We start from the raw sequence: 21,405 nt of genomic DNA on the forward strand, positions 1-21,405 counted from the left end.
AAGTACACTTAATAGTTCAGATGGCAATGTCCCACCCGGTCTTCACAAAAATAACAGAAAAAATTTATGGTTATAAAGAAAAATAATGATTCTTACAGTTGAGAAGCTGGAATTTCCTTTTTGGGTTCTTCACTATGCTCAGAATCTTCCCCAAAATCAAACCTATCCATCAACTTCTAAGTGGGGGAAAAAAAAGGAGAAAGACAAATTAAAAAGTGCTTCACATAAATATAAATTACATATGCTATTTTGAAGGCCACTGACATCCTATTAATTTACCTTTATCACTTAATATGTAACTTTTATATCATTTTATGTTATAATAAAGCATTTTATATGAGTGGATTTTTACTTTTCTTTAAAGTACTTTGACATACACTGCCTTATGTAACAAAACAAATCATGACACTCCCAGGATAAATACTAATACTCAAACTTTATAGAAGAGAAGATTAGGATTAAAATAAATAAGCGGTTTGCCAATGGTAATAAAGCTTGATAAAAAACACCCAGGACTATAATCAATGGATCTATTCCTAGGACAGTTTTCTTGTGAGAACGCTCAACTGTCTTCTAAATGATCAATTTAAAGGACTTTTTATGTGGTCTAGCTATTTAGAGTTAGACTAAATTAGACTTGAAAGCTGCTGGCTAAAAAAGTCTTAAGTAATGGGGGCCGGCCTGGTGGCGCAAGCGGCTGGGTGTGCGCGCTCCGCTGCCAACGGCCTGGGGTTCGCCGGTTCAGATCCCAGGCGCACACCGACGCACTGCTTGGCAGGCCATGCTGTGGCAGCATCCCGTGTAAAGTGGAGGAAGATGGGCACACATGTTAGCCCAGGGCCAGTCTTCCTCAGAGAAAAAAACAAAAAAAAAGAAGAGGATTGGCAGATGTTAGCACAGGGCTGATATCCTCACAAAAAAAAAAAACTCTAATAACTCAAATCAATATTTATTTTCCTAGGAAAATAATAATAGCAGAAATAAAAATAATATGGATAACACTTCCAAGGTATTTTAATATTCCTATAATTAATAATACTGAGGATATCACACAATAAAGTATACATAAAAGATTTTCAACTTTAAAAACACTACCCTTTATAGTTAGGCCTCAATTTATCAATATTATGGTATAGTGACAACTTGTAGAGAAGTTTTCCTTTGAACTTTCACATACTGAACAATTTAAATTTATGTAGGTTAAAAGTGTAGAACACAGAATACCATAATTAATATATTTGTAACATTCATAAAAGGAATTAGAAAATTCAGAAAATAATTATTTGTCTCAATGGTGAATACACAATTTTACTGACCAGTTATCTTTAATCAAAAGAAAATACTCAGTATTTCAACTAGAATTATAAAATTACTTAAGTTTGAACCTTTTGTAAAATCTATAATGTTTTATACAAAACAGTGGATATTAAAATAGTTCTATGATAAAATATAATTTACAGAATTAGAATCCATATGATAGTATATAAAATTTAATACCTCATATAGAACAGATTTGATATCTTAATTTCTACCTTGTTAAAAGACACTCCCTGTTCTAAGGGATTAAGGGTGTTCGCTGCTGCAGCTGCAGCTGTAAGCTGTGCCGTAAGAGCCTGCAACTGAACGACAAGACCAGCATCCAAGGCCTGCAGAATGGAAGGCTGAGGCTTCTGCTGTTGTATCTGTAAAGTCTGTATTAACTGCTGAAGCTGGAGGAGAAGAAAAGGAAAGTTATTACAAACAGGCGCTGGGATTTGTCTATAAGAATGCCACCCTAAAACTTTTAGTCAATAAAACTTGTCATTCTACAGTCTTCGGAGATCAAAAAATATGCATATATATACTAACTCAAAACAACAGTTAATTTTTTTAAAAAAAGATTTTTTGTGTGTGCTATATATAACATAGTCCTTAATAAGTTTGTCTTGCTTCTGGAAAGTCAGAGAACTTCAAACAAAATAAACTGGTCATACCATGACAACTAGATAAAGAATTTATCATCAGCAGACTGATTTTTTTCACTAAGCTTTTCATCTCTTCTTCAATTAACTCCTTAGCCTCTGTAAAGGACAAGCACTGACAGTAACTGCTTTTGCTGTCTTTCAGATTTACCATCTGATAACACATTTCCTGAAAACAGGAAAGCCAATGAGCAATGTGTCCCTTGGAGCAGAGTCTGAAACTAAGGAAATTAAAGGTGAATAGCATCAACAAGAATTGAAAGCAACTCCTGTTCTCCCTCTTTAGCCACCCTCTTAAAAAAGAGAAACAATACGATCCTGAAGATATTTCATAGTTAAGTAAACCCTATGCACATCCTAGAAGTAATTTATACTTTCCTAATCAAGATCTAAACCTGAGTTAAATCTGAAAATTATCAGTTTAGAATAGAAAAGTAAAAATAGCAAAGCTATTGCTAAACAAGACATCTGTATTCTTTTAAATGAAGTTCAACTTATAGTGGGAGAAGGTACAAATATCATGCAAGATGACAATAAGCAAAATAATTTCATGTCTATCTAAAATAGCAACATTAAAAAACAAACAAGTTATTGAGCTATCGAATAAACACTTACTATAAACTACTGATGTGATGACAAACAAAATAACACAAAAATATATGATAGCTGAGTTACCACACTGAGGAAGCTCCAGAATAGACAGGATGGAGGGAGGAAGAGGAAGAAAGGGAGGATGGGGAACACAGGGGAGGGGGGAGGGAAAGAGGGAGGAAGGAAATGTCATATTCCTCCTTTGCACACGTTACCTGCTCCTTCTGACATCCCCATTTTTCCCCCAATAGCACTGCTATTCTTTCAGTCACTCAAGTTCAAATCACTGCAGCATCCTTTTTCCTCTACTCTGACTTGATATTCTATCCATCACTATGTCTTCTTGACTCTCTTTGCACTATTTCTTCTGGAAAATCCCTTCTCCTGCCCAAAGTATTTATTTTAATAGGTATCATTTAAAATGAGAACATTTGCTTTATGAATTATTTTCAAAATACCATTATCACAAAACTAATAATTCAATAATTTTATCTAATATCCAATTCAGTCTCTCAACTGTCTCAAAAATGTAGAAACCAGATCCAATCTAAGACTGTAACTGAATTGGTTTTTACATCTTTATAACTCTAGAATGGTCCCATTTTTTTTTGAGATTGTCCTTTCAGAGAGTCCACAATCCTACTATTTTTCACATATTCATTACTTTCTTTCCATTATTACTGTTACCAAACAAAGCTATTTACTCTCTCTAGACTTCTCTCTCATTCATTAAAGTACTGTTCAGATCATGTGACTTCAACATAAAAATCTCTGGCAGTTCCTACTGCTTAGCATATGACTCCTTTACTTCTCAGCCCACCATTTATGTCTTTGAAACCCAGGTCCCACACTTAGGACTACCATTTCAACTTTATCACTAACAACTTATATGCACAGACCATCTTATCCCCCAGACAAACCAACTCTAAAATATCTTTTGTACACCTAACATTGTTATGCCTCTCTACATTATTCATCCATTCTACAAAAACGTACTGAAAACCTGTTATAACCTAGACACTGGAGATACAGCAGTGAACAAACAAACAAAAATCCTTGCCCTTGTACAGCATACATTCCAGTGGGAAGAGACAGAATAAACAAAATAAGTAAATTATATAACATAACAGAAGGTAGTAAGTGCTAAGGAAGAAAATAAGACAGATGATAGAGAAATAGACCACAGGGGAAGAAAGGTAGGGTTTGCAGTTTTAAATCGCTGTTTGAAGGCCTCATTGAGGTGACATTTAAACAAAAACTTACAGGTGGCCGAAACCATATGATTATGTGGGGAAAGGAAGTTTTACTGTACTGATTACACTTAATTTGGTTTTTAAAGGACAGGTAAAAAAAGAGATGCTAAGGGTGGCCTAACCTCATATCCTGCCATGACTAGTTCCATTAAAGTCTCAATTCAAATGCCACGTCCTCAAAGACACCTTCTCTTGGCTACTCTCTAATTCTGACCCCTTCTCCCAAACCTAGTCATCACCCTAAAGATTTACCTGTTTAAGTCATATATCACTATCTAAACAATGTTTTATACTTTTTTATTATCTGTCTCCCGTAAGATAAGAAGTCATCTTCTCCAAGATAGAAGACCTCCCTGTTTCATTACTAGAGTAACAATAGCACCTAATAACGTTTGGCACCAATTATGACTAAAAGTGTTCACGATGCATTACTAAATATACATATAAGTGTGATCCCATTTTTACAAAATAAAAAAACATATACTCTTTAGGTGGTACTTTACGAAACAATACATTAGGAAAATTGAGTTCTAAATCACTGTCAACATAACAAAAAAGCTGCTCACCTGTTGGCCTTGAGGACTTTGTAAGATCTGGGCTACAGCTGCAAGGGTATCTGTACTTGTTATCTGAGATACCCACGGATCAGGTAAACCTTGGACCACATTTGCTGGAGTAACGGGTGTCACAGGAGTTCCTTTTAAAAAAGACATCACACCCACCTCAATAACAAGGTAAGTGAATAAATACTTGAAAAACTAGAGATTTGCTCTGTCGCTTTTATAAAATATATACAAATTTAAATAAGTGTTTTTATTTTGTCTCCATTTTGAAAAACTATTATAGAATTAGGTACGTTAAAAAAAAACACCAAAAGGATCTGTCTATACTTGTCCTCAATTAACTAAGCTACTACTTTAAAGGAGCCTAAATACTCAGCAGCCATTAAAAATCTTACTACAGAAGAAAATTCAATGACATAAGGACACATTCAAAATACTATCTTCGATGAAAAATTATAAAATAGTATGTGTAATATAAAACTATTTTTGTTTAAATATGTGTGTATGTGTGTATTTATATACATGTATACACAAACTCACAAACAACAAAAACTAAGTATATATCAAAATGTTAAATGTAATTCTTGGACTATGATAAAAAATTTTAAATGTTGGTTAAATACCTCAAAAAACCATCATTTTGAGATTATTATTAAAGCATTCCTGGCTCCATTAAATACTATTTTCAGGGTTCTTTATAAATATTAAGTTCCCTAGTATACTGTGAATATCAAGTTGATTTATACACAAGTTTAAAAGATTACAGACAGCCTGAATCAGAAAAAACCTAACTGACACGCCAATTTTCCAAAGTTCATTATATTTGTTTCTAGGAATTAAAAAAATCAGCTTTCTAATTTTTAAAAACGAATTACATACAAATATAATTTCTCATTTTATTTTTCCTTCAAATTATATTCTTTTCAATTACCTAATGCTAGACAAATTCTCCTGTACTGTCAAATTGTTATACTATAAACGAATAATCACCTGAAAAGCACGAGTCAAATGTTTAGAACACAAATCTCTCTCAAAGCAACATACCTGGGGTATTGCTCATAGCAGCAGTAGTACTGGCCAAAACAGGTGTGACAACCGGAGGAGGAATCCCTGCTGCCATATCCAAAAGAGGCTGAATGATCTCACTCTTAAATACATTATTCTTCTGCCATAAGTTTAATACTCTCACTATTTTACTCTAGAGGAAAAAAGAAAAATGACATTTTAATTTTTTGCTTTCAAAACCTTAGCACAGTCATTTCACAGAGACTATTTGGGCAGTGGATGGGAAGGATGGATTAAAATACTTCTCTAGAACTTTCCATCCCTGAAATTATGTTTCTATAATTTTGCATTTGCTAACCTTAACTCATTTGAAAAAAACATGTTCATTTTGGTAGATACAGAAGGTAAACGAAAGCTACGTTTAGCAGATGGCAGGGATGACAACTAGGTTTCAGCTTCTCCGTGAAATCTAATGAGATCAATGGCTATGGTTGGCTGGAGAACTGTGTTAAGGCTGCTGAGGCAGAGTCAGGGTTCATCTCAGCACTAAAGTTATATTTACAGTTGATTTTAACTTGATCTTTTAAACAAATAAGTAATTTCAAGACAAACTCTTTATCTTATGTGACATTTTAATAATTTCATTTTAAAACAATCCAAGGACAGGGGTGGTTATTTCCTCACATAAGAGTTTAACCAAATTTACTTTCTTTCACAACTGTTCACCATAAAAAAGTTCTATAAACAGCATGAAGTATTAGTTACTATTGCAATGCTATTTACTTCATTAGAAAAATAAATCACAGAAGCTGAAATTAAGTATTAAAAAGAGACTTCTGTTAAATGTATCTATTTTAATAGTAAAATAAGCAATTTTAAGAATAAAGATCTGGTTCATCTTTAAGACTCTCATAATATTACACTGACAAATTTTCAGACTCTGTCCAAACTACATTAACGTGCAAGTTTCTGTATTTCAAATGAAGCATAAGAAAATTACACAAAGAATGCTTTAGACCTTCTGATTTGACTGTATCTTCTTTCTAAGATGTGTGCACTTAGAAAGTACATTTTTTTGCTTTATAGAAAAATCTTCCAGTTCCCAAGACACTCATCATGTACTCAAAACTAGCCAGTCTCTGACAAGTATCACCCCATGTGTCTACCTACATACAAACAAATCATGTCTCTAGTTTATGACTGAGTTTATAGTATCAATGTAATCTTTCCTACTATGGTTTAAAAAAGATTCCTATATCCTAAATGCCATTATAACTGAGAAACATCATTATTATGAAGTCTACAAATCAAGACTGATTTGTTCATTGTAACTGATAGAAATCCAAGTCCAAACTAGTGAAATTTCTAAACCAAAGTATTTAAATTACTTCAAAAAATGTTTACATAAAATTTCAAGTAAGTTATTTTAGATGGGATTCTGAGGTATCTATTTTAAGAATCAATTATGATTAGTCACTTAAAAGTAGAAGCATTCTTTTGCCTGCATAGAATTATCAAAGTACCAAAGTAATTTTTTTTAAAAAATTCTGTCTCAAGAAGCATATCTGGGGCCAGCCTGGTGGCACAAGCGGTTAAGTGTGCGTGCTCCGTTGTAGCCACCCGGGGTTCGCCGGTTCGGATCCCAGGCGCGCACCAACGCACCGCTTGTCAAGCCATGCTGTGGCAGCGTCCCATATAAAGTGGAGGAAGATGGGCATGGATGTTAGCCCAGGGCCAGTCTTCCTCAGCAAAAAGAGGAGGATTGGCAGATGTTACCTCTGGGCTGATCTTCCTCACCAAAAAAAAAGAAGCATATCTAAGAACAGTTTACAAAGAATGATACAATAAATTTATCTCCATATCTATCCACTATAAAAAGATTTTTCTCTGAATAAAGACTATAGTTATTAAAAATAAAAACTACCTAATCTTGTTGTACTTGAGATGAGGTAAAAGACTTGTGGTAAGCTTTTAAGTTTTGTGCTTCTTCCTTAAAGCAACCACTAGTCTTCATGTATTCTTACCTTTTCCTATATAATCAATATTTCAATCAACCCTGTGAGAGGAGCACACTAAATTTCCAAATTAGCATCCAAAATAAGTAACCTTCTAATACCTTTGAGCACGTATGAGGATAAACAACCCTTTTTTATTCTCAGGGTCCAAAGCCACCTTTTTCTGTGTTACAGAATATTTACTCATTCGGATCTAGCAGACCTAGTAGTGTGGTTTCTAGCACTGATAAAACTCTACAACAAAAGAATTTTGATATGCAGTTAGTTATTTCCTAATAATTGCTTGGCAAATCCATTTTTCACAGACACTAAATAGGTAAGTATCAGCTCAGATCAAATAATCAAAATTCTAAATTGGTTGTGTATGTGAATAAATAAGCCTTCAATAAAATTCCAAAAGTGTTTATAACCAGTTTCTTTAACACCAATTTCTTCAATAAATTACAAGGTAGCAAAATCAACTACATCTTTCCTTTCCACTCTCTTTAAGAAGATTCTAAGAACAAAAAGGAGCATGGATAGTGTAATAACTAAATATTCGAACTCAGAATAACTAAGAGTAAAGGATAACATAAAATCATAAATTAAGATTATCTGAAGAGTCTCCTTAAGACCAAAAGAGTCATATATCAACTTAAAAAAGAAAATAACAACATACCTTGTCATCCCCAGGGCAACGATATAAATTCTGGAAAGTGCTAATGATGTTATTACTAAATCTGGGTGCAAAAACATCCTTTTCTTGACCAAACTGATGTCGTGATTGTCGTACAATGGAGTCAATAACATAAAGTCCAGGTACCTTGTATTCTGGTTTACACTGACGAAAAAAAAAGAAGAGAAGGAAATGAGAACATAAAATTCTTGAGAGACAAAAATCATCATAAACCCTATCCAAACACAAAAACGCTGCTCATGTTGAGGTAATGAACATTCAGACATACACTATTCCACACCGTCTTTTCTCTAGAATGGCATTTTCTTTTTTTTTGATGAGGAAGACTGGCTCTGAACTAACATCTGTGCCTATCTTCCTCTACTTTTTTTTGTACGTGAGATGTCTGCCACAGCGTGGCTTGACAAGCGGTGTGTCAGTCCATACCCAGGATTTGAACCTGTGAACCCCAGGCCATGGAGGCAGAGCACGCGAACTTAACCACTATGCCACTGGGCTGGCCCCTGGAACAGCATTTTCAAGAATCTACCTTGGCTACTCTACACACTCAGTTCAACTGCCAATCACCTAAGTTCCAAAGTAGTACTGCACACTTGGCTTGAATGACAAAAACAAAAGGATAAATAAAGCACTGTTCTAATAAAAAAAATTTGTTTAATGATTTTAAAAAGCCACATGGGGGTCCAGCCTGGTGGTATAGTGGTTAAGTTCGCGCATTCCGCTTCGGCAGCCCCGGGTTCGCCGGTTCGGATCCTGGGCACAGACCTACTCACCACTTATCAGGCCATGTTGAGGCTGTGGCCCACACAGAGCAACTGGAAGGATGTACAATTATGACATACAGCTCTCTACCAGGGCTTTGGAGAGAAAAAAGAAAAAGAGGAAAATTGGCAATAGATGTTAGTGCAGGGCCAATCTTCCTCAAAAAAAAAAAGTATGTATTAAAAAAAAAAAAAGCCACGTGGAAGGAAGCAGCAAATTCAGGAAAGAAGAGCTCTAGACATGAAACATATAACAAAAGGGTTTCTGTACTAATGAAAGGAACAGATACCAAATTATAACATTCTAAATACACTGAGAGCCCCAAGTTTCAAAACTTTTCTCAAATACCACACCTAGAAGAAAGACAAGACACTACCATTATGATCCTGGGAACCTAGCCTATGAAAACATTTTTTAGCTACTTCACTGATAAATGTTTTTCAACTTTCTTAACCATTACCCAAATTGAGAAACATAAGTCTCCTACTTTCTTACCATAAGCTTTTCTAGCCTATTTAGTTAGGTGAGCACAATGAAGAATCCTTTTACTATCAAGCTTACTGCTTCTAGTTTGTCTCCATATCCAGAAGCATAAGAAAACCTGCTTCCCAAATATAGGCTGATTAAAATGGAATTACGGCTGCAAAAAGCAGGTTCAGCGTTTGAGTGTAATTAGGTAAGTATTTCACCCAAAGTAATTTCCTGGGAATCATACGTGGTACTAAATCAAAATTGCATTCTTGAAAAACTCTTCCTGGAAACCTGAGTACCAATAAGAAAAGGATTCTCAATTCACTCCCAACACACACATACACGTTTCTAACAGGATTTTCAGCCAAGACAATGAGTAATTTCGTTCTGCAAAAAGACAAGATATGATGCTTCTTTTGTTCCTTCAAATCCTTTTTAAGAACATTCTCTTTAAGGTCTTTATTAAGTCAAGAAAATGAAGAGACCTTTAGCACCAACTCATAAGTTATCTATTGCAAGATACTGGTGGGTTAAGTACTTGAAGTATTTCACAAAAGAGCAATAATGTTGGTATTTGGACATTAAAGTTTTAGGTTTAACCTACCTATATTTGTTCAAAAATGTCTGCCCTGTTCAAAGTTATCGTTTTTGAAAGTCTGAAATAGTTTTCCCTCATGTTCCCCCAAAATCTAGTATACCTGTCCTTCAGTTCATATATCTGGCCAATCTTCCTTTGACGACCATACATTCAAAGAAACATCTACCTAGCCAGGCAAATAATACACCTCAGTAAAGAGCAGAACGTTTTTACAACTTAATGAAAAACAGGACATTCATTTTGTTAAAAATTATGTTTTGTTAAAAATTTTGTTAAAAATTCTCTAGATAAGTAATTATATCTCACAGACAAGTGATTAATAATTATTTATTAACTGACTTATTGGGATTTTAATTTTCCCAAAGATAGAAAATAATCTGAGGTGTAATGTATTATTTTATATAAATCATTATCTTGAGAGTAAGGCTGAAAAGAATTTATAAGCTGCTGGTAAGACTTCAAAAACTAATACTGAATAGTAAGTAACGCAAGTAATTAACGCACTGAGTTTTTTTTTTTAAAACACAATGATACCTTTTCCTTTGATTTATATCAAAAACTCAGATTACAAACTCACAATACAGAAGAATCAGGAATGCAAAATACAATACATGGGTCTTTCTTGCTTACTGTGAAGATTCCAAAGCTTCAAAAATATACTAGCAGTTTTAGTAGCAAGCTACAGCCCCAAAGAAAAAACATTTCTTCATCCACAGTATCTTTTGACACACTATCTGCTAAGATGTTGTGGGATGGAATTTCCCTCACTGGTAGATTAGGCATTTTTGCCACAAAAAGTGAGAAAAAAAAATTAAGTATGATTTACTATTTTAAAATAACAATACTGGGTAAACTTGGCTAAGTCACCAACTAAAAACTTGAGAAAAGAATTAAGATCAAAAACCTGAAATGTTTTTTCAAATTCTTCTTCACGTTCTATCAGCACTGAAAACAAGAATTCCTAAGGCTTTCCAATGGCATGAGGTGTTTTTTACTTCTGAATTAAAAAAAAAAAAAAGGTACATCATAATAAATTTTCAGTTATACCATCTTCAAACTACGTACTAGTAATTTCCAATTTCTCGTGCTGCAGAGAAATAGCACTTTTCTGGGGAAGAAGGCAATAAGAGATAGGGAGAATGCACGTTTAAATATATTTGCGTGATTTTCATTCTAATGTCAGCCAAGTTGTTATCTGAATACCACCATGAGTCAGGGTTTTTAAGGACCCTCTAGGTGAGTCGGACCTCTTACTTTGCAATATATGAACATACTTTATATAATGATTCTATTATCAGAATTTGTGCTAGCACTTGCAGCTACTAAAAGTTGATATTAAAGAACACAAAGCTAGAATAGTAACAACAGGGGCATGTGGCTGTACTTGCAAAGCACTGACGGATACTGAGGGCAGCATGTATGAAAAGAGGGCTGCCCCAGGACACAGTCATCCTTGATAACACAAGAGTTTTCACAGTGAATACCTGAAAAAAATCATCTCATGCTTCCGGCAGAGGGAGTGGAAGAGGAACCATTTTCAGACAGCTAATAGCATTCTGTTCTTAACAAACTCTGCCCTCAGGAGAAACTATTTAACCAAAGCCTAATCTGCTAGGGTTTAACCAGAACGTAACTGACCTCAGGGAAGAGAAATACTCAACTCCAGCCCACTGTAGCCATTCTGTCCCAATAAAGGGAGGTCAGAAAAAACTGAGAAGCACATGTGAAGTCCACAATCCACAGATACAGGCTCTACAAAAAACCTACAACTAACATCATACTACACGGTGACAAACTAGTTTTCCCACTAAGATCAGGTATGGATAACAACAAGGTATAGACGCCCCCTCTCACCATGCTGTTCAACATCATGGAAGTCCTAGCTAAGGCAATAAGACAAAAAAAGGAAAAAAAGGTATACAGATTGGGAAGGAAGGTTCAACAAGAACTAAACACATACAATACTCTTAACTGGGCCTACAAGATCTTCACTGCTAACTTTGAACCAATCTACACAGTATTTCTTAAGGAAATAACATTTAATTACATAACAAATTAGAGATATTAATACAAAATAAGTGGAAAAATCAAGTGATATTTTCTTCCAGATGGCAAACACACTACTTTTATGTCATTTTCATTTTCTGATAATTCAAGTTTTCCAAAAAGTGTGGAACCTCAGAAATTCCACAACAGCAATTCTATTTCCACAATACCTAAGCCAGAAGAGGATAATGGAGAATCACTAACTCCTCTCCTCTTCACATTCAGAGGGCCTTGGACACACCAGTAAGAAAGCAAGACACAGAAAGTGACTGTGTTCTTCACTGACATGGAGTGTCACTGTACAACTACAGGAGAAGGGAGACAAGAAACAAGAAAAAAATATCCCAGTTCCTGATGAAACAAGCTAAAAAAATCCAAATTTAATACACAACTTAGTAAAATAACTGAGATTGAACTAGATGTGATAATACTGACTCTGAAGAAAATTAACTGCACAGTTGTGTGCCACATAATGACATTTTGGTCAATGACAGACCACATACACAATATTGGTCCCATATGATTAGTACCTTAAAGCCTAGGTATGTAGTAAACTACACCATCTATGTTTGTGTAAGTACTGTAGGGGAGGATGAAATTTTCCTCTACTGTTCTAAGTTCTTCTGGCTGGTCTAAGAATTAAATTGACATGAGACAGATAAACGAGAAAAAAACAAAAGTTTAATAACATGTATACATGGGAGAAGCCAAGGAAAACTGAGTAACTTGCCAAAATGGCCAAAGCCCTCATCTTAAATACCATCCTTAGCTAAAGAGAAAGGATGTTGGGGGTGGAGAGAGTCAGGGACTTCAAAGGGAAGGAAAGCAATTCACAGGTAGGTGAAAAGAAGCAAACGTCTGGAAAACCAGTGCTTCTTTGGCCACAGAAAAACAGAACACAGAGGAGTGCCCAACAAACAGGCTTTTCTGAGTTCCTCCCTGTCCACCACCCAGTTCATGTGATGCAAAGGTGATAACTTGCTTCCTGAGACAGGTTTTTTATCTCAATACTTTTAGGCAGTTAAGGGGGAGGTAACAAGAAAAACTTTCTGAGTCTTTTGTTTCCTAAAAATAATCAGCCTAAAATAATCCTCGTGTTAAAAAGACACATTGTAGGATGGCAAGTTTTGTTCCTCTTCTATATACTCTATGATGCTCAGAAAATGACAAAATTGCCCAACGACGCATTTCTCAGAACGTATCCCTGTTGTTAAGCGTCACGTGACTGTAGTCATAAAGCAACCTAATACTTTTTAGTTTTGGTAATAGGGTACATTTTGCTCTTTGACCATAGAAATTCATTCTACTTGAGTCCTTAAGAGTCTAAAAAACATCTTGAGAAACAAGTCGTTTCCCTGATGGCTGATGAGTTGAACACGTTTTCACATGCTTATTTGCCATTTTCAGTGAAATGTCTTTTGCCCATTTTTTAATTGGATGGTTTTTTTTTTTTTTTACTGTTGAGTTTTGAAGAGTTCTTGGAATTTAACTTTTTGAGTGAAGGTGATGTTAGGGTAATATCTTTCTTAAGTAACTTTTTTTTCTTTTTTTGTGAGCAAGATTAGCCCTAAGCTAACATCTGTTGCCAATCCTCCTCTCTTTGGCTGAGGAAGATCGGCCCTGGGCTAACATCCGTGCCCATTTCCATCTACTTTATATGGGACACCACCACAGCACAGCTTGATGAGCAGTGCGTAGGTCCATGCCCGGGATCCAAACCTACGAACCCCGGCCCACCAAAGCTGAGCGCGTGAACTTAACCACTAGGCCACTGGGCCAGCCCCTTAAATAACTTCCAACTAAGACTCATTAGATTAGAAAAATTTAAGTCTAACAATACCAAGTATTGGTAAAGATGGGAGCGACACAAATTCACTCATTGGTAGTGGAAGTGTCAATTAGTACAACCATTATGAAATTAATTTGGTATTATCCAGACAAGTTAAAGACATGCATAACCTACAACCCAGCAATTCCACTCCCACAGAAACGTAGGCTACACCAGGATTCATTTATTAGAATGTTCCCAGCAGCACTGTTCATAATTTCAAAAAGCAGAAAACACACACACACACACACAAACACACACACACACACACAAACACACACACACACACACACACACACACAATGTCTGTCAACAGAATGGATAAGCTGCAGTTTATTCACATAATGGAATATATACAGCAATGAGAAGAAACGTACTGCTACACAAAACAGGGATGAATCCTAAACATATGAGACTGAGTAAAATAACTGCACAAAAAAGAATACATACTATAGGATTCCATTTATACAAAATTAAAAAGCAGGTTAAACTGCTTTGTTTAAGAATTCAGACCTATCGAGTAATACAATAATGCCAAGCAAAGATGTGACTAACATAAAAGTCAGACTGTGTTTATTTGGGGAGGGATAAGATCCGAAAGAGGCACTTGGCTTCAGTCAAAGTTCTATTTCTTTTTTTTTTTGTCAGGAAGATCAGCCCTGAGCTAACATGGATGAAAAAAAAATTTAGAGTGTGGGACAAAGAACTGATCTAAAACATCCCAGGGCAGAGGCATTTTTAGTAAAAAGTACATAAAGAAAGTGAGAATCTGGAAATTTACTCCTTTCAAACTATCCGTGCCCAAGTGCCCAACTCTTTGCGTACCCCACACCAGAGGCTAGAGGCCAAAGTATTCTTTCAAGCAATTTTCCAGGCCTATAGGAAATCATCTTACATTGTTAATTTATCTTTTGATTTATTGCCATCATTCATTACTCTACCTATAAATCTTTCACGGCTAAAACACAGAATCACAGATAACACATTACCAAACTGCAGCCACACTTCTCCCTTTCTTGCACTATTTGTTTATGGTGAGTAAAGGAAAGCATAGAGAAGCTGAATAATTTCTAGTGCTCTGAAGGTAGGTGATACCCAAAATTACAAGTTTACCATCATTAAATAATATTTCAAATTTTTCTTAGATCTCATTTGACTATACATAACATGCATAACAAATGAACTTTCTCATAAATTTGCTAAAATAGTATTTCCTAGTATAAACAATACTCGAATCCAGTGGTTTCACAAACTGGGTTCCATGAAAACAATGCATCTGTGCAAGTACCTCAAGGGCTACAGGGCACAAAACAAAGCAGGTGGAATGGGCTTCAGGTTTCCTACCACAACCACTGCTGCTCCACTTTCACTTGTGTTTTATCTGTCGTCCCTCCCCGCCAGTACTCAAGTTCCAGTAAGAATAGGAAAGAGGGAAAAAAAAAGGTTTCCTCTGGTATTAAAAAAAATACACACACAATGTGGAACCTCATCAAAACTAAAAATCTTTATTCTGCAAAAGGCCTTGTGTTAAGAGAATGAAAAGACAAACTACCGACCAGGAAAAAAATATTTGCAAACCATATATTCGACAAAGAACTTACATCTAGAATCTATTAAGAACTCTCAAAACTCAACAGTAAAAAAAAAAAACACGAACCATCCAATTAAAAAATGGGCACAAGACTGAAAATGGCAAATAAGCATGTGAAAACATGTTCAACTCATCAGCCATCAGAGAAATGCAAATCAGAATCACAATGAGATATGACTACACATCTATCAGAATGGCTAAAATGAAAAATAGTCCTAAGACCAAATGATGGCAAGAATGTGGAAACTGGACCAATGATACATTGCTGGTGAGAATGTCAAATAGTATAACCATTCTGGAAGTTTGGCAGTTTCTTATAAAATGGAACATGCACTTACTATCCAGAGAAATAAAAACTCACGTAAAAATCTGTACACGAATGTTCCTAGCAGCTTTATTCATAATAGTGCAAAAATGGAAACAATTCAGATGACCCTCAATGGTTAAACAAACTGTAGTACATCCATACCATGGACTACTACTAAGAAATAAAAAGAAAGGAACTATTAGATACATGTACAATTTGGATAGATCTCAAGGAAATTACATTGTGCAAAACAAGCCAATTTCAAAGGCTACATTATAGAACATTCTTGAAATGGCAAAATGATAGAGATAGAGAACAGATTAGTGACTGCCAGATGTTAGGGATGGGGGCTGGAGGAGAGTTGAGTGTGATATATAAAAGGGAAACACGATGGATCCTGTGGTGATGGAACTGTTCTGTATCTTGACTATGGTGGGGGTTATATGAATCAATACATGGGACTGAACTACATACACATATATACAAACGAGTGCAAGTAAACCTGGTAAAATCTGAATAAGGCTGGTGGATTGTATCCATGTCCTGGTTGTGATACCTTACTACAGCAATACAAGATGTTACCACTGGGGGAAACTAGGTGAAGAGTATAGGAGATCTCTCTGTATCACTATTATCTATTATTGATTAAATGACATGTGAATCTACAATTATCTCAAAATAGAAAGTTTAAGTAAAAATATACAGATACAACTTAATTTACCATTACATTAATCCATTGTTGAATTTCTGATTTAAACAGGGATAGGGGCTAAAGCATTTAAATGTTCCCCAGACATTGACTAGGGAATGCCACTCCTCTCGGCATTCTCTCTAAGGCAGACTTTAGGACACAAAAGTGACCAACTACACAAACGGCAGAACACCTCATTCATGGCGGCATAACAGAACCGCTGATGAACCTCTTAACCACAAAAGATACCAAAATTATTCTGGTTATTCTGGATGCCATTTCAAATATCTTCCAGGCTACTGAGAGGCTAGGTGAAACTGAGAAACTTAGTATATCAACTAAAGAATATGGAGGTTTACACAAAATTGAAGCTCTACAGAACCATGCAAGTGAGTCTGTAAAAAGCTTCATTATACTTGATTGAGAAGTATTTCTCTGTAGAGGAAGAAGAGCAAAATGTTGTGCCAAAAACCACCTCTGAAGGCTATACATTCCAAGTTCAGGATGGCACTCCTGGGACCTTCAACTTAGATTGTACAGCTGAGGCATAAAGCCATTTGTTTTGTACTATGTTTGGTTTAAGTTTGTCTTAACGTTTTTCTCTATTAAGAACTCTTTTTAAATGAGGTTTGTTGTTGTAGCACTTTTTACAATAAAACTACAGTAATGCGTCGCTTAATGACAGGGATATGTTCTGAGAAATGTGTTGGGCAATTCTGTCATTGTGCGAACATCACAGATTATCTCTATCTCACGATAGAGATAATTTTGCTCACCCAAGGTCTTCCTAAGATTCTGAAATATCTTGTTAAAAGTACCCCTGCCCCAAATCAAGTCATCAAAAACCATTTATCCATAAATTCATGTTTATCCTTTAAACCCCTACTACTCAAATTGTGGTTTCTGAACTAACAGCAAAGACATCATCTAGGAACAGCTAGAAATGCAAAATCTCAGTCTCTCCCCACACTTACAGAATCAGAATCTGGATTTTAACAAGATCCCTAAGTAACATCTATGCACAAATAAGTTTAAGAAGCACTGCTTTAGACATTCAAACCTTTAAAAACAACTTTTAAAAAAGTTTTAAAAGAGTGAAGTTTTCCAATCACCAACATTTTTATCTTATGCTTTGATTTACCTAAAACACACAGCATACTTGTTATTTTACCCTGTGTCTTAGGCTCAATTCACTAGTTGCTCACCTCAAAATATGTTTTACTAATACTTTATTGAGAAAGCAAGACTTCAAGAGCAAAAAGCTGAATCATGTAACAGTTAACTGATTTACTCAAGGTCACCTAGCTAGTTTAAGTGACACCATAATCTCATTTTGATCCATGCACCTTTCTCTCTATGAACTATTTTTGTTCAAGAAACACTTTGCATCCTTGCTGAATCCTTAACACCATATACCTTTGAGTCTCAAACTGGCTCTGCTTACATCTAGGCACATGAACATGGGCAAGCACAAAACCTAAATTCAGTTACAGTAAAGCACAGATTTCCCATAGCAACAATTTGTAAGTTTTAAGTCTTAGGTACTCCTTCCAAAAACTGTGGCACCAATAGGGTGCTGATCACAAAGAAGAGGTCAAAGAACTATAATCTAATCACCTCGGGCCCTGGTTACAAAAAGCATTACTAAATGCATGCAAGGCTGCTGTTTTCAACTTCATCTCCCTCTGCTTACCCTGGAAACTGGAACTTCAGGTCTACGTAAAAAGATTTTGAGATGTATAATGTGCTAATGGATAAGACAAAATGAATCAGCAGAAGTGGCTGATAAGCAAAATTTTACCCACACTTTATCTAAAGGGAGAGCTGCTCTCTAGGCATTCAGCTTGAAATGACAAGCAAGAATTTCTATAAAGGCTATAAAAAGCAATGATTATGCTATAAAAAGCATAATTTCATTAAAAATCAATCATATCGACACCACTTTTTTCAAGGGACAGATGCACACTATGGCAATGCAAATTAACAAAAACATCCACCTGAAAGCTATTGTTTTTAGAATTACCAAAAAACACGTTCATTTTATTTCTTAATTAGAAAATAAAACAAATGGAATCACTTTTCAACAGTCCACCAAAACAATTTAAACTTGGGTATTTGATTTAAAAGAGAAGAGCTCAAGGCATTAATCTAAAATTATAGTACATTTAGCATATATATGGAAAATTATATACTTACTTTCTGAATGAATTTCTCAACGCTCTGTACCACATGTTTATAGAACTAAAAGAAAAAAATGAAGCATGGCTTTTAAATTTGTTCGATTAGATTAGACTTTTCCCACTAAACACAGGGTTTAACATAGCTTCAAAGGTCTACCAAAACAATGAATTTTAATCATGAATTGTGCAACAAACAATCATGTCCCTCACCTTCAGAAGCAACTAGCTATGATATCTAACTAGTAAAGGGATTCTTCAAGTAAGTATACGCTCAGTATATCCAAAGTGTGTTACACTAACACAGATACAAAAGAATTCTATCACAATCTTTATGAAAGCAGACTTTCACAAACAGCTATGTTGACAGCAAAATACTTGTGATAAGCACACTGGCAGATGTATACTCAGTTTCATGGAAGGAAAAGATTTCCTATAGTATTTTTTTGCTAAATTAGGGTTAAGTACTAGAAAAATGACACAACTGTCAACAAATAGCATTAATAAATGTACGCAAGGGAGTTGTTTTCAACTTATCTCCTTCTGCTTCTCCTGGAGAATGCAACTGCAAGTGTATATAATAAGATATAGTGATGTACAATGTTCTAATGGATCAGTCAAAATGACCAGCAGAACTGAAGTGAGCACATAGATTAAAAACTGGTAATGGGCCACTATCAATTAAAAGAAAACTTAGATTTAAGTTTTATAAACAACACTATGAATAAATCTGAAAACGAATAAAATGGAAATTGTAGATAAAACAAAAAAGTATCTAGAATTTGTGCTGCTTAAATTTTAATACCTCAATAGCAACTGTATAACTAGCATATTTCTGTTTAAGGAACTAACTTGAATTGTGCTTCTATTTATACTTCTGATTTCATGAATTATGCTTTTGAGGGACATCCCCTTAGACTGAAGAGACACAATAATATTCAATTGGACTGCACCATGAAATCTAATATTTATAAAATCAAAAATAAAGGAAAATCTCATTACCGATATTCACCAAATCAAAATCTACAATAAGTTTAAGCTTGGCTAACATTTTCTTACTATAAAGTAACAGTTTACTCAACAGTGCAAGTTACTTAAGTGAAAAAGCTAAAACAACTACTTAAAAGTTATTAGGCACTTTATAGGTACCTAAACATTTAAAATCAATATTCAAAATATTAGGGCCGGCCCCGTGCCTTAGCGGTTAAGTGCGCGCGCTCCGCTGCCGGTGGCCCGGGTTCGGATCCCGGGCGCGCACCGATGCACCGCTTCTCCGGCCATGCAGTGGCCGCGTCCCACACACAGCAACTAGAAGGATGTGCAGCTATGACATACAACTATCTACTGGGGCTTTGGGGGTGAAAATAAATAAATAAATAAAAATTAAAAAAAAAAATTAAATAATTACATAGCATGATTTCTGTTAAATAATAATTCTGGAAAACATCTTGACAGCGCTTCTTGCTTCTAAAGTTACTTTATGTACTATACGTAATTCAGAGTAAAACCACTTACTAAACTTTAATTCAAAGTTTATTAATTCACATAGGCCTTCTTCCACAATAGGTTATCCGTGAAGTTTTTTGACACTGTGCAATGTTAACAAGCACTCATCAAAAATAATCATGTCTCTAAACACTGGTAAAAAACCGACTGATGTCTTACTTTACTATGAAACACAGTATTATTTAAATCTGATTTAAAAGGCAGTTCAAATCTCAATTTATGTATGTACTAAATGCAGTTTAAAATAATATAGTACTGGGACCGGCCCGGTGGTGCAGCAGTTAAGTGCATGCACTCCACTTCGGCGGCCCGGGGTTCGCAGGTTCGGATCCTGGGGGCGCATCGACGCACCGCTTGTCAAGCCATGCTGTGGTGGCGTCCCATATAAAGTAGAGGAAGATGGGGCACAGATGTTAGCCCAGGGCCAGTCTTCCTCAGCAAAAAAGAGGAGGACTGGCATGAGATGTTAGCTCAGGGCTGATCTTCCTCACAAAAAAAAATAAAAAATAAAATAATACAGTACTACAAAACAGTTGGTCTGAACTCTTCAAAAGGGCCAATGATATGAAAAATAAAACAAAACAGCTGGGTGACAGGATAAATGAATATAACCTGTGATCCTGACTGGATCCTGAAAAAGTAGGGGTGCAGGGGACAGCTACGAAAGTCAATACAAAGACAACTGGTAAATATTCGTGGACTGTATATTAGATAATAGTATTACATCAAAGTGAAATTTCTTGCACGTGATCAGCGTATTGTGGTTACTTCGGAAATGTTTTTGTTTCTAGGAGATTCAAATTCAAGTATTTAGGGATTAAGTGCTATGGATGAAACCTGAAATTAACCTGTAAATGATTCAGCCAAAAGAAGTGTGTGTATGTGTAGAAATAAACCAAATGTAGCAAAATGTTAACAACTAGCAAATCTAAGAAAAGACTGTGTTGCTCCTTGTATTTTGCAATGTTTGAATTTTTTTCAAAATTAAAAAAATTTAAAACAGTAACAGTAAATCAAAATAGCACAGTATATCATAATGTTTAGACTCCTGATTGAGAGAAACCTGGATTCAAATCTAGCTACATTTATTCTGACTACTGCAAATTACTTAATTTCTCTTAGACCCTTCTCACATCTGAAAAATGACAATAATGTTAACACCTATACCTTATAGGGTCTTCTAAGTAAAAAGTATTCTGCTCAACAAAAAAGTTATGTAAAATGCATCAATTACTAATTTTCACAGAATAAAGATGTTAACAATATACATAACTCTCAGGATCATGATCATCAAGATCAGATCACAATGTAGAATAGTACAGATAAAGAATGCACAAGAGACTAAACATTCAACGCACAAGAGA

The 21,405-nt window shown here is 35.2% G+C and overlaps 1 protein-coding gene across 4 annotated transcripts in view; it reads right to left on the reverse strand.

Annotated features, from left to right (window-relative positions):
• Positions 1-21,405, reverse strand: part of SCAF8 (SR-related CTD associated factor 8) — a 180,500-nt gene that overhangs the window by 125,074 nt on the left and 34,021 nt on the right. For all 4 annotated transcript variants that reach the window (XM_058534103.1, XM_058534102.1, XM_058534106.1 and 1 more), the window contains 6 exons: positions 18,555-18,599; positions 8,047-8,208; positions 5,413-5,566; positions 4,372-4,502; positions 1,533-1,709; positions 97-176 (listed from right to left, as the gene is read on the reverse strand). In XM_058534103.1, the coding sequence (XP_058390086.1) occupies positions 97-176; positions 1,533-1,709; positions 4,372-4,502; positions 5,413-5,566; positions 8,047-8,208; positions 18,555-18,599 (749 nt within the window). The remainder of the gene's footprint in view (positions 1-96; positions 177-1,532; positions 1,710-4,371; positions 4,503-5,412; positions 5,567-8,046; positions 8,209-18,554; positions 18,600-21,405) is intronic.

The sequence above is a fragment of the Diceros bicornis genome, chromosome 39 (assembly GCF_020826845.1).
Source record: "Diceros bicornis minor isolate mBicDic1 chromosome 39, mDicBic1.mat.cur, whole genome shotgun sequence".
In the NCBI taxonomy this organism is placed as follows: Eukaryota; Metazoa; Chordata; class Mammalia; order Perissodactyla; family Rhinocerotidae; genus Diceros; species Diceros bicornis.